The sequence below is a fragment of the Cheilinus undulatus genome, linkage group 13, assembly GCF_018320785.1.
Source record: "Cheilinus undulatus linkage group 13, ASM1832078v1, whole genome shotgun sequence".
NCBI lineage: Eukaryota > Metazoa > Chordata > Actinopteri > Labriformes > Labridae > Cheilinus > Cheilinus undulatus.
In genome coordinates, this window is record NC_054877.1 from 3,135,548 (window position 1) to 3,163,192 (window position 27,645).

General features: G+C 36.9%; 1 protein-coding gene across 4 annotated transcripts in view; it reads left to right on the forward strand.

Moving 5' to 3' along the window:
• The first annotated feature begins 14,565 nt into the window (after nucleotides 1–14,565).
• Nucleotides 14,566–27,645, forward strand: part of LOC121520104 (NLR family CARD domain-containing protein 3-like) — a 68,172-nt gene continuing 55,092 nt past the window's right edge. For all 4 annotated transcript variants that reach the window (XR_005992761.1, XM_041803382.1, XM_041803380.1 and 1 more), the window contains exons 1-2: nucleotides 14,566–14,733; nucleotides 21,876–21,986. Coding sequence is in view for 3 of the 4 variants with exons in the window: in XM_041803382.1 (XP_041659316.1) it covers nucleotides 21,883–21,986 (104 nt within the window). In the remaining variant the exon portion in view is untranslated. The remainder of the gene's footprint in view (nucleotides 14,734–21,875; nucleotides 21,987–27,645) is intronic.

Below are 27,645 nucleotides of genomic sequence, written 5' to 3' on the forward strand. Positions count from 1 at the left end.
GAGCAAAGAGGCTAATCCAAGTTTTGAACACTCAAAGAATGTCTGGGCTAAACTCCACAAATTATTGAAGATTTCTCAATATAAACAGGGTTATTCCTCACTTTGGAATAATCCAGCTATAACAGTGGAGAGAAAAATGATCTACTGGCATGCATGGGGCTCCAGAGGTACAAGAAATATATCAGATTTGGTCTCTGACAACACATTTAAATTATATCAGGAACTCTGTACACACTTTGACATACAAGATAAAGTCAACTTTTGGAGATATCTGCAAATAAGAAGTAGTTTAGGGGGCTTAATAAAGCAGTTACCTGGTGAGGACAATATAATACAGCTATATTTTAAACTTCCTAAAAACAATCACTCAGCTTCCACTTTCTATAAGATGACAGTTAATGCAATTTATGGTAACAATGAGAGTCTCAGGCTTATCTGGCAGAAGGATCTAAGGTTGAACATCCACAGGGACTCTTGGAAAAAGATCATTTCAAATGTAGGCTGGTTTACAAGGGAAATTCAGGGGAAGTTTACACACCAAAGATACTTCATCGGTATTACTTTACGCCCATCTGTCTCCATAAAATGGGCTTATTAGAAAATAACTTGTGCTGGAAATGTAAGAAGCATGAAGGTACCTTTATACATACAATGTGGGCCTGCCCCCTAGTGTTGCCCTTTTGGAGAGAGATCATTAAAACAATTCAGCAGTGGCTGGGTGCGCCTGTGCCTGAATCAATACCATTGTGCCTTCTAGGAGATACGTCGTGTTTACCTAAAGCCTCAAAACATGCTTTGGCCCTCGTCCTAACAGGCTTTATTTCAGCTGCTGGAGTATTCCTCCACAACTGGAAAAGACAATTAAGACCTGAATATAAAGACTGGGTTATGTTAATGACAGAGAATGCATCATTTGAGTTAACGACAGCCAAACTACAGCACCGTAAAGAATCATAATTGCTCGTATGAAATCGGTTTCTGTCCTTTATTGAAGGATTAAACGTGTCATAGGAATTAGGAATTAGTTTTATGAAACGTTTATGAATTTTCAGGCCCAGTGGATATAAATATTTCCACTTGTTTGGTAAGTCTGTCTGTGGCCCCTGTACAATGTCATTGAGCTGTTGGATTTATGAACTGTATGGTATGTATTATGTTACAGCGACAATTCTGCTCTGTTAAGTCTGTGCCCCCTTTGTGTTTTTTTTTTTGTTTTGTTTTGTTTTGTTTTTTTTTTGTTTTTTTGTTTTGTTTTGTTTTGTTTTGTTTTGTTTTTGTTGGGTGTTGGATATATGTTGTCTTATTGTTTGTGACATTTAACTGTCCTGAAAAAATCAATTTAAAAAATTAAATAAAAAAAAAAGAAACAAAGACGTACTCATCAGATATTTGATCTATCAACATGATTCTACTGGATTTGGAGCTCATTGAAAGAATGGCTCATTCACTGCTCCACGTTTAATGTCCTATAATATGAGCTGACTTTAATGGAGTAGAGCTGAGTCAGTGTCTATAACATCCATTCTATGTTCATGTCTCTATGAGAATATCTCTACTGTAGCTGTAGATCCTCCTCAGTGTGACACACAGGCCGTCACATTGATCTCACTGATTAAACAGTCATTATAAAATCACTGTTAAAATGATTCTCCTGGAGGGATTTCATCAGTAGATCTTCTCTGAATCCTTTAGTGAGCACTAATCCCTCCCTGCTAGAGTCAGTGATGATTGATGTGAATGTAAACCCACAGCTCTCTGCTTCTCTACACTAACGACTCACCCTCCCTGTAAAATATTTCAGAAGGATTTAGAGCCATAAAACACAATACAGAAGGTTAGTAGTTCATTTATTTTACATGCTTTTAACCTCAACCATAACCCCTACTACAGTAACAGTCAGCTAGTTTTATATAATAAGCATTTTACAGCTCTTTAATGATCAGTATTAACATGAAATCCCCTCCTATAGTCAGATATTACACAGACTTGACGCAAGCTTTGTTTTCTTCATTAAACGTTGAAATAACAGGCTACAGATCTATAAAGTCTCGTCATTACTCTATAATTATGTTAATCATAATCTGGATGAATTCATTAAACCGTGTCTTACCTGTAATCATATTTATCTATCCCTGTGGTCTGCAGATGCTGTCTGTGTGCATGAGGGCACGATGACGAGTCTGCTAACTGTTATCCACTTTATGTCCTTTCTCCCGGTCCGTACTAAAACAGTTAGACTCTACAGCTCAGCTTCCCACTGAGAAGAGACCAAACTGTGTGCAGAGTCATTTGGAAACAGAAACTTAAGAAAACCACAAGTTTAACGGGACTCTAGTTAGTGTTTAGCATGCCTGTACTTCTCAGTTGCGGAAATGCTGGTTGGTGCGTTCAAGAACATCACATTCGTTTTAACGAACAGACTTGAGAAACAGCCTAAAACAGCGTTACACAAAACCCCCGTTGTAAAACATCGACTTAAACTATTAAATCTGAGGTGGGGCTCTGTTTCTTCCTGACTTTAACTCTCAGCGCCTCAATCCACTTCACAGCCTGGCTGATCTCACTATAGTTTGCTTCTGAACTGCTTGTGAACTTTCACTTTCTCGATCTTGGGGGGCCCCCTGGTTGCGAGAGGTCCTTAAGCGGTCGCTTATGTCGCTTATGCCTCGGGCCAGCTCTGATTTGCCTAATTATGAAAGAGGTCATACAGGGGTAGAGCAGGGTTAAAAACAGGGAGTCTTCATGGGGGGAACCATTCTATCCTTCACTGATAGATCTGAGTCCATCTTTACAAGTACTGAACATGTGTAGGATGCAGTTTAAGCTCCAGAAAGCAAGAAAGTTTACAATAAAGTTCAGATTGTCTTTTCTTTTGAATCACACATGTAGAAGATTAGTTAGATCATAAACATTTATTCCCTAATGTAGTAGTATATAATGTAACCACAATACCACTACTGTTTTATAGTAGTATACAGTAGTATATCACAAAATAATGTAAATGGAATGGGATCAATGCTTGATTATATAAAATATGCATATAACGTTGTTCTTGATGTGCTGCTTATTAAAATATAGTGCAATTTTTAATAAGCTGCTTATTTGTTTTATTCTTGTATACTGCAAATAAAATGTAAATGAAGAACAGTTCTAGTCCCTAAAATGTTTTTTCCAATTAGAAAAAAAATGCTTTGGGTTGTATTTTGAGAGTTTGTTCAAAATCTGGTCATCTCATATAAATGCTTATTGCCCAATACTATAGCTGTATCCTTATGTAACATGCATCGCCAGTGTTGGTAGTGCAGATAATCTTGAGTCAGTGTTGACAGAGTACCATGATACTTACACCACAGCGAGGTTGTAGCAAGAAGCTTGGTGAAGCTGATCAGCCTACAGATTATATAATACTTATGTTAGAGGTGTACAGCAGGTTATTTAAAACTGAAGTACAGGATAGTCTCAAAAAACAACATTTACCAAAGAATATACTTTAACATGCAGTCATGTCTCACCTGTCTTTTTGTTCTTGTTGCCAAATGATGTTCAGTGGCTGTGGTCTCACATGCACTGAGCGCACTGCAGAAAAACAAAGAAAAGAAAACATTTAAAAAACCTGCTCAAGAACATTAACCAAAGAAAACAGATAGATTGATCGTTATTTTGTTTTAGAATCATAACTATGGCATTTTGAAAATAGTTAATAAGACACTGGACCTTTTCTTTAACTAAAAATTAAAGGACAGAGGAACACTTACTCGGACCTTTCAGGATAATTTAATCAGACCAAAACTACTAAAATGAATGCCTAGAAATAACGCCCTTAGAAGCTGTAAACTGCACAGAGATAGTTGCAGTACAAGCATAACAATTAAAAGATAATAGTTATGAATACCAAAGCAGCAAGACCATAAACAAAAGTGGCCATATCACAATAGTTGTTATATTTTATTCCAACTGTTAAAGCGTTTTGCGTCCACCATGTCACTGATAAATATAATGAATAAAACAAATAATACTTCTCTGTTTCATCTCTTCCTTTACCTGCTGTCTCATCTTAGTAGGTTTTAGTCTGTTATTGAAGTGTTTGTTTTATTAGTGGAAAAGAAACCTTCATATACTGACTTTCTCTTTAATTAGACACCATTTAAGCATGCAGTAATTAGGATGCACAATTTACTGACGTAATAATGCCGTCCTAGGATATGAAGAAGGAGGGAAGTTTTGAGGGTGAAAAATTTCAGGCATCCTTCTTTATGATGTCATACACCCTTATTTATACAATATATATATTAAATTCATGCACAGTTGATACACATCTGCTGCCATTGCTCATTTAGGCAAATGATCTGTGTTTACATCATGACACCAACACCTAGTCTTACTATAAAATGCTTCCTGTAATCACTCATTTTCAGATGATTTGATCAACAGTAGTTTGTAGGCCTACACTGTTCCTCTTCCTGTCTCTCTTCTTCATCTGCAGCTGTTTGTCTGCCTGTCGGTCCAGATAGATTAAAGTAATTACGTATAATTGCGCATTTAATATTAGCGCCAAAGATTAAGATGAAGAAACACTGCTTAAGTAGTAACAATATCAACTTTCTCCAGGTTTCTCTGCTCTATTTTTCTTACTCACGTGCTGTTTTTTAACAAATAGAAGGCAACTTTCAGCCAGGGTCTGAACTCTGATATCTTCCCTCCCTGCACATGGAGAGATTGAGCATGCACGCCAGAGATGGAGTGAGGAACTGCGCAGAGAGGGAGGGAGAGAGATGACCTGGAGAAACACTGACACTACTTTACTGTTAACTAGTGCAGGTTAGTCGGAGATAATGAGCGTGGTCTGTTCGCGTTCTTCCTCATCTCCGCCTGTGTCTACCTTTACTCCCGACGTTGGCTTCAGGTTGCATCATGCAGGTGGCGGGGGTGGGGTGTACAATGCAGCAAGTTGAAAATAAATGAATAAATAATATTAGGCACAGCATTCTGTGGGAAAAACTGTAAAATAGGAATTACATTTTTTAAAAAAAAGCAACTTTACAATGTATGTGGTGCCAGAGGTCTGTCTTTCCGTGGGCTGCTGTCCATTTAGCCAACTCCCTCAAAACGACACCAGTTCAACTCCCAACTACTGTAAACTGATCAAATTCTTGTCAGCTAAAGTTTTCGTGGCATGCTTCACAATTTTTTCTCAGCATTAATTGCATTAACTATGTTTTGCACCGCAAAAGAGAAAAAATCATACTTACCAAAGCTGCAAGAATATGGCGCTCTCAGCTGGGTGCAGAGAAAGAGATATCTTCTCGCACATGTGCAGTGTGAGTGATTCTTTGAATCAACTCAATTATTTTATGTTAACTGAGTGTAGAAAAGTTTCCACAGTGTAGCTGAACTTGAAAAAATCAAACCAACATAAATGTCCAAGTAAAAGTGAGTCTAAGTCATTTTCAGCTGCTCAGTCAGCTCATTTCAACTAGTTTGGTTTTACAGTGTAGGTGATGAAGAGGCATTTTGAAGTTTGATGCCTGAAAGCAGCAGCAGACTCAGGATGTTTGAGGGCCAAGGACAAGAATCATAAATAGGACACCTGCAGGACTTTGTGGGGCACCGCTGCAGAAGTATTGTCCAGTTTTGCCCACTTGGAGGCACCAAAGGGGGCAGTTTGTCAAACTTTCCTACTAGAAAGGCTCCAAAGAAGACACTTTGTCAAATTAGTCCACGTAGAGCAGGGGTGTCAGACTCAATCACAGCAGGGGCCGGATTCTGGATTCAGGTCTAACCTGAGGGCCTAACAGGGTCGCCTTTAAACCAGAAACTGTCAACCTCATTTCACCAGGAATAAAATATGAAAAAACTGATGATAAATGATTTTGACATTTAAAAAGTTAAAAAGATAATTCCACCAGTGCTTGAAAGCTATAAAAATCTTTTTAATTCAACATTTTGAGTTTCATATACAACAGAAGTCTGTGTTTAAACAAGCAGGACAACATTTGTTTGATTTTATTAGAAAGAGAACTTAGGAGGAATTGAGCTTCTAAATGGTGAATAAATTCAGCTCTGGGATGCTGTGGCATCACAAAAGCATCAATCAGTAAATGCCACTATCATCTGGAGTGCAAATCAGTGCATTAAGAGACAAAAATGATTCATTTTTCCAGTGAAATCCATTTCAAACAGGGAGTAGAGATGCTCCCTTAACTCTAATCTGCATCAGGTTGGCTGTCACCAAGTGAACAGTGTCTGAGTGTCTGTCTCCTCGCTACAGTTTGAGTTAAAGGCCAGCAGAAAGGCTTCACTGCCCTCTAGTGGCTGAAAAATAGAACAGCCATGCAGCTCTATTTTCACTCAGTCTCACTCTGAAAACTGTGCATGAGGATGTCTGCTGTATGGAGCAGGTTAGAAAAGAAAGGAAGAGTGTGCAGAAGTAAGGAGAAACTAGTATTGGTAGCTCTGAGCTTTACCTCACTAGCTTGAATGTGATGTTGCGTTTCACAGATACGCCAGGTGCTGAGAGGCTGGAGGGCTGCTCACAGAGCTCGTCATCAGGGACGCTCTGAGATGTTCAGGTTGGAGCCTTCTGTGAAAAACATTTCTGGTGTCAGCAGTGGATCTCATGGCTCAAATCAAAGAAAAATAAGTGAGTAGGCTTTCTGTGATGATAAGATGAAGAGAGTTTGACTTATGAGGTCAGGTTGGAGCTTTTTGCTCTGAGGTTCAGGCTCAGAGCTGCAAGGTCTCTTTGTGCTTTTGGAGGGAGCAGAGTTTACAGCCTCTTTGGTTACTGTGGCCAGAGAAGACTCAGGACAGGTGCGCTGTTCTTCAGTCTGGAGCTTCTTGGCTGAAGTTTCAACTTGTGGTGGAAGAGGCCGTTTTGTGCCCTGTGGTACCACCGAGGCTGATACAGATGGGCGGCTTGTTGCAGAAAATCAACTCTGCACAAAACAAGGAAAATTTTTTTGTTGCAGTTTTACCAAGAGTCTTGTTGGTGCAGTTCCACATCGGACCAGGACCTGCTGATCTTATTTACAGTCACAGTAGACTGGGAGCTCTACTAAAGATGCCACTGTCAGCTAAAGGACTTGTAGACAGTTGATCAATTATTAAACATCTCTGCAGTGATTAAAGCTGTGCTACCAGGAGTTTATATTGTTGTACAATGATTTTCTCTTTGAAACTTGATTCATAAAGAAAGCTTTGGGTGTTTTGTGAACTCAGAAAAAAATCTCTTGAATAGGAATTCTGGCAGTATCATAAGTCAGTGTGCAAAGACACCACAAACACTGGGTGTGTTACAGACGTGTGTCTGAACTCATTAAGCTCAGAGGAAACAAATGAATGGATTTGTTTTACTTATTGGCAGCAGAGCAGAGCAGAGCAGGTAAACATTCTCATTTTCTGTGCCATTTTAAGGTGTAATATCTGCATCCCTGTGACGTATCACCTTCAGTGTGATCTTCACAGACATTTAAAGGGTTCATAAAGGAGAGGGCAACAGACAAATGCTCCACTGCTGCAGCATCAGTATGAGTGTCTTAAGGCGTAACAGTGGAGTTTCATTGTGGTGTGGTTGCAGAAACACACGGTGATAAGACCCATTAACCCATTAAGACCCTATTAAACTTACAACGAGAAGTTTAAACAGCTGCTCTAGTTTTTAAGTAGAACTCTATATGAGCTCCAAGAGCAAATAAGACTATTGGTTAAAAGCTGCATGATTTCTGTACAGTTATACTGAAGCTCCTCAGCTTTAGAAATAATCCTGAACAGTAAATCACATATTCTGGAGAATAAAAGACCGTCTTTCTCAGATGTTCATTAAGGCAATGACAAGAAAGTTTAAAAAGAAGAAAATCAGAGTTTAGTGTATTCCAAAGAAGGTGATGTTTTCCTTGTTTACAGGTCTTACAGCTCTGACCTGCTTAAAATGTTCCAGTAACAACAAGGAAGAATACAAAGAAGTTTTCCTCTTAATTAAATGATTCAACAATGCTTCGTTGTTTCCTGTGTTGTGAAAATGTCTCCCCAATCTTCTGGTAAACGAATCAAATGTATTTTGATGCTCCAGAAAACCACAGAGTGAGTGACAGTGTTGATTTACTCTGTTTAACAGCAGATAAAGAACTGCAGACGTTAAAAGGACGATGAAATACAGAGAGATGTGGCTTTGTCATAAAACAAATATTCAGTATTTTTCTGGATTTCAATGTAGTTCAACAAAAGCATATTCAGTGATTAAAACCGTGTTGTTTTATCTTCTGTTATCATTCTGCCAAAGAAAAATTAAACTAGATCATTTAGGAGTTAAAGGATGGCCTAATTCAATGTTGTTAGTGACCGTGTCAGCACAGTGTTACTTTATACCAATCTGTTTATCTATTTTTCAACCATCAGAGGGCGCTGGTTCTCCATCTTCACTTACCATGATGAGCTGCTCAATTCACTGAAGTGGTGTCAACCCCTTTATGGCCAAAATCCTCGAGCCTGCATTCTTAAAGCTTTCATGGGTGACATAACTGCAGAAATATGTCAGTCTGTAATGTTTTAATAGAGGTTTCTGTGGAAAAAAAGGTGTACAGGTAGTCATTTTTACTGATCATTACCCAAATCCTGTTTTGGTGAACTTTGCATAAACAGAGACTGTAAGCATTCAAAAGTAGCTCTAATAATAAGTAAATAAAGTTTCCCACCGGGGAAAATTCACACAACAGTCAGAAATAAAATCTGAAATAAAAGAAAGTTAAGGGCCTGACCCGTTGAGTTACCAAACTTCAAGTTAAATAATGCAGAGACATGGAAATGTTGGATAAAATTAAATCATGATGAAGATTGAGCTGTTCAGGCTGGAGGACACTGGGCACTGCGCTTCACCTGCCCAAAACCATCCCAACAGTGAAGCATGGAGGTGGCAGCATCATGCTGTGGGGTTTATTCAGCAGCAGAGACTGGGAGAGAAAGCTGAATGGAGGAAAGTAGAGAGAAATCATCAATGAGAACCTGTTCTAAAATGACAATGACACACAGCCAAGACTCTCTGAATGTCACAGAGTGGCCCAGTCAAAGGCCTGACTTGAACCCAGTCAAGTATCTCTGGAGAGACCTGAAAATGTCGGTACACTGATAGTCCCCATCCAACCTGACTGAGCTTGAGAGGATCTGCAAAGGAGAATGGCAAAAATCCCAAATTCCAGGTGTGTAAAGCTTGTTGCATCATATTCATAAAGACTTGAGGCTGTGTAAACTGAGCAAAAGGTCTGAACACTTATGTCAATGTGATATTTCAGTTTTTAACAGCTGATAACTGACGCTCTTTATTTCAAGGGCACAAAGTTGCTTTTCTGCATCTATAAGCAGCAGAACCACTCCTATTGGCTGGGGAGATATTTTTGAGAAATGTGAGACATTTTAGTTCACTGGTGAAAAACTGTAGGGATTTTTTTTTGTTCTTCTTTTGGAGACTATCCCATCACTTCCCTTTTTTGTGGCCGTATGTGAAGCCTGCTTCCTTTACTGAGTTTCTCTTCTGCACACAAGCATAAAGAAAGACAAATGAAACTGTTAGTGACAAACAAGAAGCCTTTATTTTTTTAAGTAGAAAACAAAACTGCTGTTTCATTCATTATAATCCTGAGTATGCACAATCAAGTATCTTAAGTGCACAATTTAAATCTGAGATCATTTAGATAAAAATATAAGTTTGAAAGGAGTGAATGATTGAATTCCTGTAAACATGCAAGCCCCCCATTGTACATAAACCATTTCCCAATTAAATAAAATAGACAAGAAAAGTTAATCTTGTCAATACAGAATGTGAGAAATTAATCTTTGTGATGCTTTTTCTTTAATAACAGAAATAAACTTAGTCCTTCATGAAAAAAGAGGAAAAATAAAGTTAAAAAAAGAAAAGGGTTTTCTGCAATATCCTGTGCTGCCAGTAGGAGGCAGAGAGACAACAATAATAATTATAATGGTCTGGTGAAGGACTGTGGGAGATGGATGGATGGTAGCTCCAGCCTGGTGTGCAGAGAAAAGAGGGGGTACAGGTCAGGTGGGGGGGGGGGGGTCTTTACATGCCGTAGTCAAATCCTGGCTATGGCGCTGGCTGACTGGATTCTGCAGGCGCCTGGTAGCCATGGCCATAAGCCTGCTGAGGGGCCACAGGTACGCTGGGGCCCGCTGTCAGCATCAGCTGGGGTGTGCCTGCAAGAAAAAAAGAACACACCGGAGAGGTTAAATCTCCTCTGTCTGAAAATGAACCACAGCTATGTTATAAAACATTCATTATTATTATTATTATTATTATTATTATAGTGGAGAAACAACACTGCATTTTAACAGAGTAAGTGTACGAGTAGAGCTTGAGATGAACAGTCATGGAAGTTTTGATTTATTGATTCTTCATCTTCACAACAGTAATTAGAGGAGCTGGAAAAAAATCAATTCACATCAGATTTCATTAAAAAATGATAAGAACCAAGGCACACAGATAGCCTAGCGGACTATGGCCCTACCCATGTACATGGGCAGCCCAGGTTTGAATCTGGCCTGTGGCACTTTACCGCATGTCTCTCCTTCCTCTCTCTCCTGCTCTAACTGTGTCCACCATCCTCCTCTATCAAATAAAGGCACAAAAAAGCCCAAAAATGAATTTAAAAAAAATAAAGAATTGTAAGAACCAATATTTTTAAACATAATTTCTATCCTGAGACTATTTTCAACCTCAACCTGCAGACTTATCATTTCTTGTCTGCTGGTCCAGTCCCAGCTTTCGGGATGTGAAGTTCAGCCATGTTCGCCAGCTCCACACATGGCCCAAAGGATACTGCTGCTCATAGACATGGCTTTGCTGACTGAAACGTGGCTGGATAAAAATGGTTCAGTGACGCTTACTGAGACCGCACCCCCAAACTTTAATTTCATACACAGCACTCGTGCTGATGAGAGAGGAGGTGGGTTAGCTGCTGTATTCTCCAAATGTTAGAAAATATTGTTCAGCTGCTCAGATCCTCCACCTGCTGCTTAGATCCCATCCCCACCAAACTTTTTAAAAATGGCCACTCTTCCTCCAGACTCTGGGACCTAGAAGAGTGGAGAGGCACAGAATCCATGTTGCTTGAAGTCCAGTGTGAAGTTTCCACAGTCAGTGATGATTTGGGCTGCCATGGCATCTGCTGGTGTTGGTCCACTGTGTTTTCTGAAGTCCACAGTCAACGCAGCCATCTACCAGGACATTTTAGAGACCTTCATGATTCCTTCTGCTGACAAGCTTCATGGAGATACTGATTTCATTTTCCAGCAGGACTTTGCACCTGCCCACACTGCCAAAGGTACCAAAAGCTGGTTCAATGACCATGGTGTTACTGTGCTGGATTCTGACCTGACCCCCATAGAGAATCTATGGGTATTGTCAAGAGGAAGATGAGAGACACCAGACCCAACAATGCAGATGACCTGAAGGCCGCTATCAAAGCAACCTGGGCATCCATTACACCTGAGCAGTGCCACAGGCTGATCGCCTCCATGCCACGTCACATTGATGCAGTAATTCATGCAAAAGGAGGTCCAACCAAGTATTGAAGGCATAGAAATGAACATACTTTTCAGAGGTCTCACATTTCTGTTTAAAATATCCTTTTTTTATTGATCTTATGCAATACTCTAATTTTTTGAGACACTGAATTTTGGGTTTTCTTATCTGTAAGCCATAATCATCAACATTTCAAGAAATAAAAGCTTGAAATGTTTCACTTTAAGTGTAACAAGTCTATATAATATATGGGCTTCACTTTCATTAAAGAGTGACAAAAAATATTGAACTTTTTCATGATATTCAAATTTTTTGAGATGCAGCTCTATAGACCCATCTCCAATACACCATTTCTCAGCAAAATACTTGAAAACTTAGTTTACTCTGAGCTCACCGGTTGCTTGACCACTAACAATATTTTAGACATTTATCAGTCAGGTTTCAGATCCCTCCATAGCAGAGACAGTCCTACTCAAAGTCCTTAATGATGTGCACTTAAACACAGATTCCAACAAATTATCCTTCCTTGTTCTTCTTGACCTCTCCGCAGCATTTGAAACGGTGGACCACTGCATTTTATTAAACAGATTAAAAGAATGGGTGGGGCTGTCTGGATCAGCCCTAAGCTGGTTAAAACATACCACCAAAACAGGCAGTTCTTTGTCTCTGTTGGAGACTTCCATTCAAATAAAGTGAGTGTTAAGTGTGGAGTTCCCCAAGGTTCCATTCTTGGACCACTGTTATTTAATCTTTACATGCTCCCGCTTCCACTGGTCATTCAGAAATACAATATAAACTACCATAACTATGCAGATGATTCACATCTTTACATATCTCTATCCTCAGATGACCTTAGTCCCATAAACTCCCTTACTCAGTGTCTAAAAGACTTACACATTTGGATGTCAGAAAATTTTCTACAGCTTAACAGAGACAAAACAGAATTCCTCACTTTTGGTCCAAAAACTCAAAGACAAAAAGTTGCTGCTCATCTCAGTTCGGTCTCTCTAAACTCTAAGAATGAAACACAAAGCCTTGGAGTAATACTAGACAGTGATTTAAATTTCAAAAGCCACATCAGTCAAACCACAAAATCTGCATTTTATCATCTTAAGAACGTATAAAAGATTAGAGACCTTCTGTCAGCATCAGATGCAGAAAAAATAGCTCATGCATTCATTTCAAGTAGACTGGACTACTGTAATGGTTTATTTACTGGCTTCACAAAATCTTCTTTTCAGCGATTACAGCTTATGCAGATTGCTGCTGCTAGAGTCCTGACCAGAACGAAAAAGTTTGAGCACATCCCTCCTCAAATCCCTCGACTGGCTTCCAGTACAAAGTAGGATTGATTTTGAGACTCTGATACTTGTTTACAAAGCGCTGAATGGCCTTGCTCCTCAGTACATCAGAGACACGCTGATAAGTTATTAACCAGTTAGAACTCTCAGGTCTACAGGTACAGGGGAGGCTGCTTTCAGTTTTTATGCCCCTAGTAAATGGAGCGCCCTGCCTGCAGACCTGAGAGGGGTTCTAGACTAAATACTTTTAAAAGCAGATTGAAAACTTTACTTTTTGCTTCAGTTTACGGTTAGATTTCATTGCCTGTTTTCAGTGTGTGTGTGTTTGTGTGCTTTTTGTGTGATCTAATCTGTGTGGATAATTTTGGTGTACATGTTGAGCTTTTACTTCTGCTCCTGATCTGTATATTTTGTTCTTAATTTGCAATACAATGATCATTGCAATCACTTGTTTTTGACTATGAAGCACATTGTGTTGCCCTGTGTATGAAATGTGCTGTATAAATAAAGTTTGAATTGATTTGATAAGGATAGATTACAATGATGTGTACCGTTTACTTCATATTAGAGTTTGTGTTTATTAGCCCCCTAAAGTTTAACACAATATACTATTTTAGCTTTCTGACCCCCACATTAGAAAAGTGCTGACAGTACTGCATATGTATTTGTTCATCTCTCTTCATCTTCTAATAAAAATCTTCATTTTCCTGCTTTCTTCTCCATCATCCTCATCTTCTTTCTCCTACAAGCTCCTTCTACAAGCATATCCAGCTATCAACCTTTAACAACAGCCTCTCCTAATTCTGTTCCAGTAAAGCATCAAATAATCCTTGTAATGCCATTGTAGCTCAACAACAGTAAGAATATCAGGAGGGCCTAAACTGAAATTACAGTCATGAACTAAAGACTCCACCTAATTCTGGACACTCAAAAAAGAAGCAAACAAGTGATAAACTCAGAACAAAAAAATCACATGTTTTCACAGCCCTTGTTTGGAGTGATCCCTTTGCCTCCTTTCTCTTTCCTTTTACTTGTGTGACGCTACTAAAGGTTCTTTAGTCTTAGTTTTCCAGACTGTAGTCCACGTTATCTCCATCATCCTCTCTGCTGGCACAACTTTAGTCTTCAGTTGAAAATTCTTATTATTAGGGTATAAAGTGGACCGCTCCATTCAACTCAGCGCTGATGATCTGAGTTTTTTCACCTTTAACGTAGAGGCCAGTCCATGAATCAGTCAGGCCGTAGTGATGAGTCCCAGAATGGCTTTTGAAGTGGCAAAAAGGGACAACATTTTTCGGGAAAAGTAGTGCAATGAAGTAAAATGTGTTAAACTTGGATAAAAGAAAAAAACAGGAAAAAAGTTTAAAGAAAAAATGGGTTTAAAGTGTAAAATTGTGCAAAAAAGGTAATGACAATGGGTTAAAAGAGGCAAAAATAGATGAGATAGTGTCTCAAAGGGGATAAAACATGAAAGAAAAGGGGTTTAAAAGGGGTAAAAATGGTTTTAAGAGGCAGAAAGGAGGCATAAAGTATCAACAGTGGGTCAAAAGCAGCAAAAATAGCCTGTCAGAGTAGTGAAAAGGGGTTTAGAAAATAGTCTTATTAAGCCTGTACAAAATACATTTGAGTCTGACAGAGAGAATTCAGAGAGAAGCTGGGACATATTAGACATCACCCGGGAGTGAAACTCTAATGTCCAACTACCAGTGAATGCAGCAGCTGATGAGTGGAGCCCTCCCCTCCCCCACTAGGATGTTACTTTCGTTTTTAAGCAAGCACGTCTCAAAGTTTAGAAGCAGTCAGAAAAGTTCAGTTCTAGTGAAAATCAGACTAATCCGGATCAGTATCGTGTGTGTGGGACGGTAGCTCGGTCTGAAGGAGTTCTGGGGGGCAAAGGAAGGCCAGGTAAGACCATTCACACTAAAACTAAAACGGCTCTGAGTCCTACACTCTAAGAAATGAAATGTTGATTTAACTTAACTAAGTTATGTCAACTGGTTCCACACAACTGTGTTATTTAAAATGGAAAAGCAAAACACTGTTAACTTGAACAACACATATTAAGTAAATCTAACTTAATTAACTTACTTTAAAGCTACATGATATTACTACATCGCATAACCACAACAACATTATGTTGGATTTACTGCAGCTGCACGTCTTTTAACTGGCATACGTAAACACGACCACATTTCCCCCGTTTTAGCCTCACTCCACTGGTTGCCCATACAACTTAGGATTAATTTTAAAATTCTTTTATTTGCTTTTAAATCTCTAAAAGGTCTTGCCCCACCCTACCTCTCTGAGCCTCTACACCCATACACACCCACCCGCTCCCTCTGGTCAGCTGATCAGCAGCTCCTGAAGGTGCCCAAGACCAAGCGGAAGCTCAGAGGGGACCGTGCGTTTGCTGTTGCGGCTCCAAAACTATGGAACGACCTACCCCAGCACGTTAAACAGGCCTCTTCTCTACCCGTTTTTAAATCTCTTCTTAAGACCCATCTCTTTTCTCTGGCCTTTAGCACACAGTAGTCGTCGACTTTTATATTTATTTGCTATTTTTATGCGTGCCTTTTCATGTCACTTATGTTTTATGTCTTTTAAATTGATTCTGTATTTTATATGTAGTGCTCTGCTATGTTTTATGTACTTTTATTTATTCTGTACTGTTATTTATTCTCCTGTACAGCACTTTGGTCAACTGTGGTTGTTTTTAAAGTGCTTAACAAATAAAGTTGGATTGGATTACTGACAAAAAGTTTACGTAATATGATTGAGTTCAACTCACTTAACACAAATGAACATTATTGATGTGGTAGATTTGTGTTAATGCAACACCTTAGTTGTACTGGTTAAATCACAAAGTTAAATTATTAGAATTTAAGTTGCAGGGCTGCACGGTGCACTGAAAAAAAATGTTTTGTTGATCCTACTTAGTTGTATTAATTTTAGCAGCAAAAGAAATTTGCCTAGATTCCACATGTTTTTTTTTAAGTTGACTCAACTTATTATTTTTAAGTAATTGCAAATTAGAGGTTTATTTGCTCAAATTTAGTACACTGTAAAACAAGATGAGTATATCCTAGATAACTGCTTACCTTAAAACGTCAAATAGTACTCACTGATAAAGTTTTTTTTATATTACCATTTCACTTAACCTGACATGCCATATAGATGTGTTTCACACATCCATCTGGGAAAGATTCAATAGGAAACGTTTGGGAAAAGGCAGAGGATTTGAAAAACAACGCAGAGGGTGACTGGATGAACTTTCTGTCTGTCACATCTCTGCGGCCAATAAAAGCAACAAAACACGTGATGTAGCAGTTATCGAGCTCCGGGTCTGCAGCTACTGAGGAATAACACAAAACACGGTGACTATAGACTTGTCAATACTCGACTTTTGTCAGTTTTTAAAAGAAAACAACTCACTGCTGTTCTGTGTTCTTCTTTTGACAAAGAAATGTCATCAAGTTCTGATAAAACTGGCGCTTTAGCAGCATCTCTTTCCCCATAACTGTATCAGCTCTTGCTGCTGCTTGTTTAGTCAGGACTCCACTGTGCATGAAAGTACTGCCCCTCCATGCTGATTGGTCCTGTCACTGTCCAACCGGACCTAAGCAGTTCAGATGGGAGCTTTGCAAGATGGATTCACCACAGAAAAACAAGGACATGTGCATACTCACCTGTTTGAAAGGGAAGGTTATATTTCACCCAGGTTGGACTGACTCCTGCAATCATTTGTGATTATGACTAACATTCATCCACTAGACCAGACAACACAGTTTCACCATTATTAATGTGCCATCCATCATTCATAGACTCTAGAAATGGAGTTGTTGTTCTTCATAGGCAGGACCTCTTTAATTGAGACAGCAACTTCACTCATGGTGCATCTTCTGTATTTATTTAACCTTTATTTTACCAGCACTCAAAAAAATGATTTTTGACTGTCACAGGTATTAGTTAAACAAATTAAATTGGTTTTACTCAATTTAACATATTTCTAAACTTTAGTTATTCTAAATAGATAAAACCAATGTGATTTTTTCTAAGTTTGAGTGAATTCAAATGAATTACATAAAACCAATGAGATTTGTTTACATAACAGTTTGGTCAGTAGGTGGCAGTATACATCTGTAATGTTGTATTGTGGTCTGCAGGTAAGACCAAACAACAAGAATGGTTGTTTCTTTGGAGGAATGTTGACTTCTTGTTTGGTATTTTTGTCTCTCCCAGCCAGCATTGACTTGATACTTCAACTTTTTAGCAATCATTTCTTATTCTTCCATGTTTTGTCAAAAAATGTTGATATTACTAAATCAGGTTAGTGGTTTGTTCTATTCAGGTGAAAGATGCAAGGCGATGATCATGTTAAGCTGTGATAACTAAATATGTTTGGTTCTTTAAGAGTAGGGGCTATTTCAAATTTTACAAAAAAAACATGGGTGAGACTGTCAGTGCATCTGTTGGTATCGGCAGGCAATGCTTCTCTCAATAGTTCCACATGGGATTAAATCAAGTCTCTAGCATGCTGCAATTTCATCTCAATAGGAAGGGAATAATTGGCTGAACCGGGTAACTATGTGGGTGTTTATGAAGTTTCCTTCACTACTGGGAGAAGAGGCTGGTGGTGGAAGTTAACATTTTCTAGGTGCTTTACTGGTTACATCTTATGGCAATCAGTGAAATGGTTTTTTCACACTCTAAATGACTTCAACAAGCTTTTTCACAGCAAGCCGAAGCAGATTTCATTTATACCTAGTCATAGATTTGATCACATACAGACAGTGTGGTCTGCAACGTTGACCCCCTCACTCATGGTGTCACACTTCAAAAAATACAAAAATCCAGTGTAGTAAGTTGCTTTGAAATTTTGAGTTTTCAGGGCTTTTTTTCATAATTTTCATAAATTTTCATAATGTTCACGGTCATTGCAAAGTTGTTATTATGCATGTTTAGTTTATTAGTTAATATTTTTTAGTGAGGAGCATTTTTGAAGTGTGACACCATGAGTGAGGGGGTCAATGTTGCAGACCACTATGTCTGTAGGTAAACATATCTACAGTTGAAAACAATAATAGCTATTTATGTTAATGCTGATCATGTTATAAGTGTTCTGACTGTTGAACTTCTAACAGCCATTTCTCATCAGTGTTTCCCACAGAATGAAACTAGAAAAGCACTGTGACAATGCAAATTACACTTTCAATAGTGTTTCTTCTGAAATGGAGAGATCTTTAGAAACATTTAACAATACAGACATTGATCCACATCAGCTGATTATTCCCTCCTTGGTGGGGTGGAGACACAGTGTGACAAAGCTTTGGCTTCACCATGGGTGGAAGGCTTGATTGAAGCAATGCCTGCCAGTGCCAACAGATGCACTGATAGTCTCACCCATGGTTTTGGGTATATCAACATATTTGAATCACATAGAATTTATTCAAAGAAATTACATAAACAGAATTTTAGTAAATTAGATCAATTCTATGAGCTACATTTGTTTTATTGAATTTCATTACATAAAAGATATTTAACTGTTTTATGTTAATATTACTTAATTCAATTGGATGGAAATTTGTTATGTAATTGAATTAAATAAACCTGGCAAAATCGGTGAATTATTTCTTTGAGTGAGGAGAAAACCTCTTTGAGATTCAAAATCTATTTTTCAAGGGTGTCCTGGCCAAGACAGCAGCAGCAAACTGAGTACATAAAGGTTTAGTGCCCAAAGGCATTCTGGGAAAACTGCAGATTTGTCATAACTCAAATAACTTCAGTGCTAACCAAGTGTTGGCTACGTCTTGATATCTATGGCTATAACCTTATAAAGACAAGCAATATGTGTTTAAAAAATACTTAGAACAGAAACTAGTTTAACTTTCTGACACAAGCTTCACCACCAATAACAGTAAATGTCTTTCTTACTGAAAAACGGTGGGTAATTGCAGCACTGAACATGGCCTTGGAAAAGTGGAAATCCTAACCAGGAAGGGACAAAATGGTGGTTTCTCCCTGCACATGCTCAGACAGGGCAGTATGTGGTGCTCATGTGAACACAATTGTTTTTTTTTTATGTTTCTGGTGCACAATTAAAATCAACTGGCCTGAACACATTTTTAAGATTACTTTTACATAATTAAAATCATTTGCTCTGTAGTTACTGCGTATGTCTGAGAATGCGTCAGAGTAGGGTATTTTTGCACGCGTGTTTGATTTAAGCGAGATGGTAATGTTCGTTTTAATCTCCCGTGTTTTGTAGCTTTGAAATCTCTTACTATTACATTATTCCAATGAAACCTTGTCTTGTTAACTTTTCTGTAAAAACTAAGAGGTTATAGTAATTTTAACACAACAAAGTCAGTGTTTCCCACAGGGCCGGAATCTATCTATCTGCAAATACTACACTAGTTTGGTGATTAGTTCTATTGGATTTTTAATAAAATTGTGTGCAAAAAGTAAAAATCAATATGAAGTCAAATTTAGCAGTTTTACTTTGAAAAGAGCTTAATTCAATCTTTTACTAATAAATCAAAAATACATAAATCATGAAATACTCTGTATTTTACAGTGTATGGAAAGTCCTGAAATGTTTTCTGCTATGTTTACTATTGCTGATTATAAAAATGATTATTTTCCTCATTAAGGGTGATGCAAACCTACACAAAACTCACCAAACATGCATGAAGACCAAACCCTGCAGTCTAGTCCTCCATTCAGGCTCACAGCTGTGATTACATTAGTCCGCTATCTGTGCTGATAAATGCTGGACTAGTTTCTGACAAGTTCATGAGATGAGAGCATCTTTAGACCATGTTCAATAAACTCTCCTGTGTGATCATAGTGGAAAAAGCTTGTCTTGGACATTTTAACCCCTTGACATTGTTGTTTTGAACTGTAAGGCTGAGATAAGTCTCCATTGTTGAGAAGATGTGGATCACATTTGTCCGTTGCTGGGCCGTCTTCTCTCCAGTGAGAAATGCACGCTGGCGGCTCAAAACTTGCACATAATTTATACTCAGATAATGGCGATATAGTCATTTTAACGACACGCTACATTCACAGAGCGAGGGCGAACAGGTAGCGCCACAATCTATTTGTGGCGGGCCTAATTTATTTGTGGCGGTCCGCCACAAATAAATGAATGTATGGGAAACACTGCAAGTTAAATAATATGAATAACATCACTAGTTCATTTCTTAGAGTATAGCTCTGACCAGATGTCCTGCTTTGTGTGGGTAAGTCCAGCATTTCATGACTTTACACACACTGAGCCGCTCTCCTGCATTATAAAGCTATAAGTTAAAGTTTCATTATGTAAAGGTATTATGATTAACAGACAGGGCTGGTTCTGGGTAAAGGCGATGCGGACATTAGCTGCTGTGATTTCCCCCTACAGAGCCCCTCACCCTCTGCTCTCTCTCCCTTGCCCCCCCTCTTCCCCTCATATCTGTCCTGCATTACAGACAGCAGAGCAGGGTTTCAGAGTGTTTTTTTTTAGTAAGCTTCATTTATCCTGATAGAAAAGCAACTAGTCATTTCCTAGTTGTTCCAGAACAGTGAGTAACTTAGAGATGGGTTAATTATTTATGTCTGTGTTTTCTCCATGATTCTCCTCACTGGTGCTGACAGGCCTGTTAACCTTCCTGCTCAAACATCACTGTCATGTAAACACAGCTCTGCCATCAGATGATCCTGGACTTCTACAGAACTAGATTAACCATAGACTCCAATTTAGATAACGATAGTAAATATTAACTCATTTTTGACACATTTTAACCCCTTTTCATGACTTTGCCAGGCTATTTTTGCTATATTTTGCCACTTTTAACCCATTTTTGATATGTTTTGCATCTTTGTGCCATTCTTCAACCCATTTAAACCACTTTCCTGAATATTTTATCCCCTTTGTGCCACTCTTTTATCCATTTTTGCCACTTCTAACCCATTTCTTATAAAAACTTATTGCCCGTTTTCCTCTTTACTAATTTTTGACACATTTTACCTCTTTACATCACTTTTCCTGCCAAGTTTTGTCCATTTTCTCCATACTCTAACCACTTTCCACCACTTTATCGGTACATTTTTGCAACATTTCTGCCAGTTTTTCTTACTGATGTGTGTATACATATATATATATATATATATATATATATATATATATATATATATATAGACTAATAATGCCTGACTAGTGAATTTCTGTATAAACAGGTCAAATGCTCTAAAACTATTTAAATATTAATAGCCTTGGAGAAGATTTAAGAGCTGCAGACATTTAAAGCCAAAAGATGCTCTTAAAACCACAACATCTTCTTTTCAGAGTTGAATGATCTTCTGGGGATTGGACAGGAAGTTTTGAGAGGCCTGATATGATCATCAGCTGTTGATATCTTTTAGTCCTACTGAACCTGATAAAATGATGTTGCTTGACTGTTTGACCTAGGGGTGCGCGGTAGAGGCGGTACATGGTTTAAGTGATATAAATTTGGCCTACAGTAGAGATTTGGGCTCTACTGACCTATCGCGATAACGCTTGTTAATGACGTCATCGTATCTGCCTCAGGTCTTGGTAGACAAGATTTGGCAAATTTTGTCATGGGCACAACCCACATACTCAGCTCTGCTGCTCATCCCACAAATGCATGATCCTTACAAATGTGGCATCATTTAAAAGGGTAATAAACAGGCTTTCCAAAGGGATACGATTTATTACCAAGAAGCATTGTTACAACAAAGAAATAATAAGAAATAATAAACAAACACAAATTTCCTTACTTTTTGTGCTAAGTTTATGGTAAAATTTCATCTTGATATAAAAATAACTATATAAAAGCATGTTATCTCTGTATAAACATGTCTGGATAAATAAACATATTGTGATATAAAAACATCATATGAACATTTCCTCTTCACTTAAACATGATCGCAGTATAATCATATCATTTCTATGTATACATACCAACTCTATTTAAACATATTGTTATATAAATATATCTCTAGATAATAAGATCTATATGTAAACATATCTTGTTGTTTTTCAGTATCAGGATGGAGGAGCAGAGCCCAGACTGTCCTGAACCCAGCTGTGTGTCCATGAAGAGTGATCAGTCTAAAGAGGACTGGATTAACTTTAAACAATCTGCAGATGGAAGGTAAGAAATTATGAAAGGACAACTCTCTTAAGAAATTACTATATATATATATATATATATATATATATATATATATATATATATACATATATATATCCTCTCTATAAAAGTATCTCTATGTATACATATCTGTATATTATACTATAATAATAGTGATAAATTTTATTTATAAAGTGCTTTCAGTCAAAGTGCTCTACACAGAGATCAAAAGAATGGAAATAAAAATACTTGACAATAAAAACAAACATATAGAAGCATACTAACCCAATAAAAAGGACATCAGTAAAACAAACAGTTTAACACCCATTGGATCTTCAGTTTTGCTTAAATACATCTGTGGAGGATGCCTGCCTAATTTTTAAAGGTAGACTGTTCCACAATGCGTACCTCATGCATGGCATGTTGTTGGTTGGCATACTGGTATCTCACAGAAATCAGTGTTCTTTTTTTTTTTTTTTGTCTAAAGATTCAGTTTTGGCCTTTATTTGATAGGACAGTGGTTAGAGTTGGAAACAGGGAAGAGAGTGGGGAGAGACATGCAGGAAATAGTGCTGGATTTGAACCCAGGCCGCCTGTGTACATGGCGCATGCCTTAACCACTCGACTACCGGCGCCCCAGAAATCAGTGTTCTTTTGTCCTGTTTTTACATCACTATCTGAAGTTCTGCTTTTAGCTACAAGTTTTTTTATCAAAGTGTTTTAACCAGGGGTAAAAGTTTTGTCATCAGATGCCCAAATAAGAAGTTACAGACCAACACGGAAGTATCCTTGTTTGGGACAGACTGGTGTTTGCGGTTAGCTGTCAAACTGCAATACTACCTTTTCGTTCTTCACTGATTTTACTGATACTTTTTTCACTAAGGATTTGTTGCCTTTTAGAATTTTTATCGCTGAGGAATTGGACTTGCACCTCTCTTGTATCCTCATTTATTTATTATTGTGACTACCAGGATGGCTGACAAGTCAGAGTGTGTGTCATGCTGACTTACCATCTCTAAGCTGAGGAAAAGCATTGTATTGCTGAGAGCAGAGGTGATGGAGAAGAATAACCTCATTGTGGAGTTTTCAACTGTAGCCACAACCCAAGCCAGGGTCCTAGCGCCAGTGTCAATAGTTCCCCACTCTCAACTTTTGCCGTGCATGTGGAGCCAGGATCCTGCTGCTCTACTGAAAATTTTTTAACTGATATAACTGCCACAAATGCCAGGTTAAAGACCATCCATGAAACACTTTCTCCCATAAACTTAATGAATAACATCAGGCACAGGGACATCATAAACAGCTCTCTACTGTCACTACCAACATCTGTGCATAGCCACCCCTGTCGACTCAACCACTGTCTCCTCTCCCAGTCATCCACCCATCCTGCCACGATTCCAGTCAGAATCAGTGACAGGAGGATTTTAAAATCTAGACAGGCTGTGAGCAACCATGGTATTCGTGTGAAAAATCAAATTCAAATAACGGCTACAGTTTCAATAGGGTCCTTGCCCACGAGGTCGGTGCTCAGGCCCTAATTAAAACTGCAGCACTCAAATCAGACTCCACCACCCTCACCTGCTGCTTGAAATTGGCCCTCCTTAATGTTAGATCCTTGGTTAACAAAACATTTCTGGTTAATGACATAATCTATGAAAATAAACTGGACTGCATCCTTCTCACAGAAACATGGCTGGATGCTACTGGAAACAAAGAGCTGACTGAAACAGCACCTACTAACTTCAAATTTTTACACTGTACAAGACAAAACAAAAAAGGTGGAGGGATTGCGTTTCTCTATCATAGCAACCTGGACTGTCAGACTGTCTGTCTTGGTGAATTTTCAACCTTTGAATACTTGGCTGTTGTTATTAAGTCTGTTGTTTCTACAATCATGCTCACAGTGTACCACCCTCCTAAACTAAGAACAGGATTTACTGATGAATTTACTGAGCTGATTTCAAAACTATCCATTGACTACGACCACATTGTCATTTCTGATTTTAATATACATACAGACAATTCCACTAATCTGGACACAAAACAGTTTCTCAATATCCTAGATACATTTGAATTTACACAGCATGTTACCGGACCCACACATAAGCATGGATACACCCTCAACCTGGTTCTATCAAAAGGCCTCATAATAACCATAACAATCAGTGATATTCTGGACATCGCACTCTCAGACCATTTTTGCATCTTTTTCAATATGACCTGTTCCACCAGAAATGACAGTGTGGTCAGAACAGTTAACAAACGTTTTATTGGTGAAAATACATCTCATGAGTTCATCCAACAATACAGAATTCATCATTTTCCCACCATGTCATCATTCAGTAACATGATGGACAATTTCAACAACACAGTGAGTCACATCACTGATAATATTGCACCCATAAAAACTAAATTAACAGAAAAACAAAGGCTCCTTGGAGAAACGGGGATAGAGCAAGGATGCTAACAAGATCCTGCAGAAAGGCTGAGAGAAAATGAGAGCAAACTGTACATACATTATGAAATCTACAAACATACACTAATCACCTACAATAAAGAAATCAAAACGTTAAGACAGCAGCACATCTCAAAAATGATCAATGAAAACAAAAATAATACCCGCTACCTGTTCTCTACAGTTGATAAACTAATTAATCCCACCAGATCAACCCCTGCTGACTTTCTCAGTGTAATGAATTTGCAACATACTTCAAGGAAAAGATTACGACCATCAGATCTAACACTCTTCAACTACAAAACAGTCATTCTGACCCTCTATGCTCCTCAGTTTACAAAAATTCCCAGACCAACGTGCAATTTTAAACCTGTGAACATTAGTGACCTCAAGGAAGTTATCAAACACCTCAAGTCCTCTACCTGTTCTCTCGACCCCATTCCTACAAAATTATTTAGGCATGTCTCTCATGTAATGTTACAGGATCTGCTCTGTATTATCAATGCATCTCTTCAGTCTGGTGATTTTCCTATTTCTCTAAAGCACGCCATTATCACGCCATTACTCAAAAACAACAAGCTTGATCCATCAATAATTAGCAACTACAGGCCCATCTCCAACCTTCCCTTTGTCAGTAAAATCATAGAAAAAGTCATCTATAATCAACTACACAATTACCTAACCCATAACAATTTGTATGATATCTACCAATCAGGACTCAGAACCAATCACAGCACTGAAACAGCACTGGTCAAGGTCATAAACGATTTAAAACTCAGCAACAATTCAAACAAACTTTCCGTCTTAGTATTATTAGATTTAAGTTCCACCTTTGATACGGTTGACCATTACATCCTACTCCATAGACTTGAAAACTCCATAGACCTCTCAGGATCTGTTATTCACTGGTTTAAATCATACTTAAAGGAAAGAACATTCTCAGTTTCACTCGGCAATTTCACATCAGTAAATTTCAGTCTGGACTGCGGGATGCAACAAGGATCAGTTCTTGGTCCACTGTTGTTCAGTCTGTACATGCTCCCACTTGGTTCAATCATTAAGAAACACAATGTCTCTTACCATTCATATGCCAATGATACACAGCTTTATGTCTCACTCTACCCTGACAATCTCAACCCAATGAATGACTTGGTCAAATGCATTGATGAAATAAACCACTGGATGTCACAGAATTTTCTTTAACACAGAGAAAACAGAAAACCTGCTAGTTGGTCTACAAAAACTGAGATCTTCATATAAACATATTCTCTCTATATAAACATATCTTCATATAAACAAATTCTCTCTATTTAAACATATTTTCATATAAACAAATTCTCCCTAAATAAACATATCTTCGTAAACATATCTTCATAGACAAATTCTCTCTGTATAAACATATTTTCATATAAACATATTCTCTCTATATAATAACATCTTCATATAAACATATTTTCTCTATATAAACATATCTTCATATAAACATATTCTCTCTATATGAACATATCTTCATATAAACATATTCTCTCTATATGAACATATCTTCATATAAACATATTCTCCCTATATGAACATATCTTCATAGAAAAATTTTTATCTCTATATAAATATATCTTCATATAAACATGTTCTCTCTATATGAACATATCTTCATATAAACATGTTCTCTCTATTTAAACATATTTTCATATAAACATATTCTCTCTATATGAACATATCTTCATATAAACAAATTCTCTCTATATAAACATATCTTTATATAAACATATTCTCTCTATTTAAACATATCTTCATATTAACAAATTGTCTCTGTATAAACATATTTTCATATAAACATATTCTCTCTATATAATTATATCTTCATATAAACATATTTTCTCTATATAAACATATCTTCATATAAACATATTCTCTCTATATGAACATATCTTCATATAAACAAATTCTCTCTATTTAAACATATTTTCATATAAACATATTCTCTCTATACAAATATATCTTCATATAAAAAATCTTTTAATATAAACATATTGTCATATAAATATATTCTCTCTATATAAACATATCTTCATATTAAAAAAAATCTTTTTATATAAACATATCTTCATATAAACATATTCTCTTTCTATAAACATATCTTCATATAAACATGTTCTCTCTATATAAACATATCTTCATATAAACATATTTTCTCTATATAAACATATCTTCATATAAACATATTCTCTCTATATGAACATATCTTCATAGAAAAAAATTTATCTCTATATAAATATATCTTCATATAAACATGTTCTCTCTATATGAACATATCTTCATATAAACATATTCTCTCTATATAAACATATCTTCATACAAACATATTCTCTCTATATAAACATATCTTTATATAAACACATTCTCTCTATTTAAACATATCTTCATATTAACAAATTGTCTCTGTATAAACATATTTTCATATAAACATATTCTCTCTATATATTAATATATCTTCATATAAACATGTTCTCTCTATATGAACATATCTTCATATAAACATATTCTCTCTATATAAACATATCTTCATATAAACAAATTCTCTCTATATAAACATATCTTCATATAAACAAATTCTCTCTATTTAAACATATCTTCATATAAACAAATTCTCTCTATATAAATATATCTTCATATAAAAAATCTTTTAATATAAACATATTGTCATATAAACATATTCTCTCTATATAAACATATCTTCATATTAAAAAAAATCTTTTTATATAAACATATCTTCATATAAACATATTCTCTCTATATGAACATATCTTTGTATAAACATATTCTCTCTATATAAACATATCTTCATATAAACAAATTCTCTCTATATAAACATATCTTCATATAAACAAATTCTCTCTGTATAAACTTATTTTCAGATAAACATATTCTGTCTATATAATAATATCTTCATATAAACATATTCTCTCTATATGAACATATCTTCATAGAAAAAAAATTATCTCTATATAAATATATCTTCATATAACATGTTCTCTCTATATGAACATATCTTCATATAAACATGTTCTCTCTATATGAACATATCTTCATATAAACATGTTCTCTCTATATGAACATATCTTCATATAAACAAATTCTCTTTATATGAACATATCTTCATAGAAAAAAAATTATCTCTATAATAATATATCTTCATATAAACATGTTCTCTCTATATGAACATAT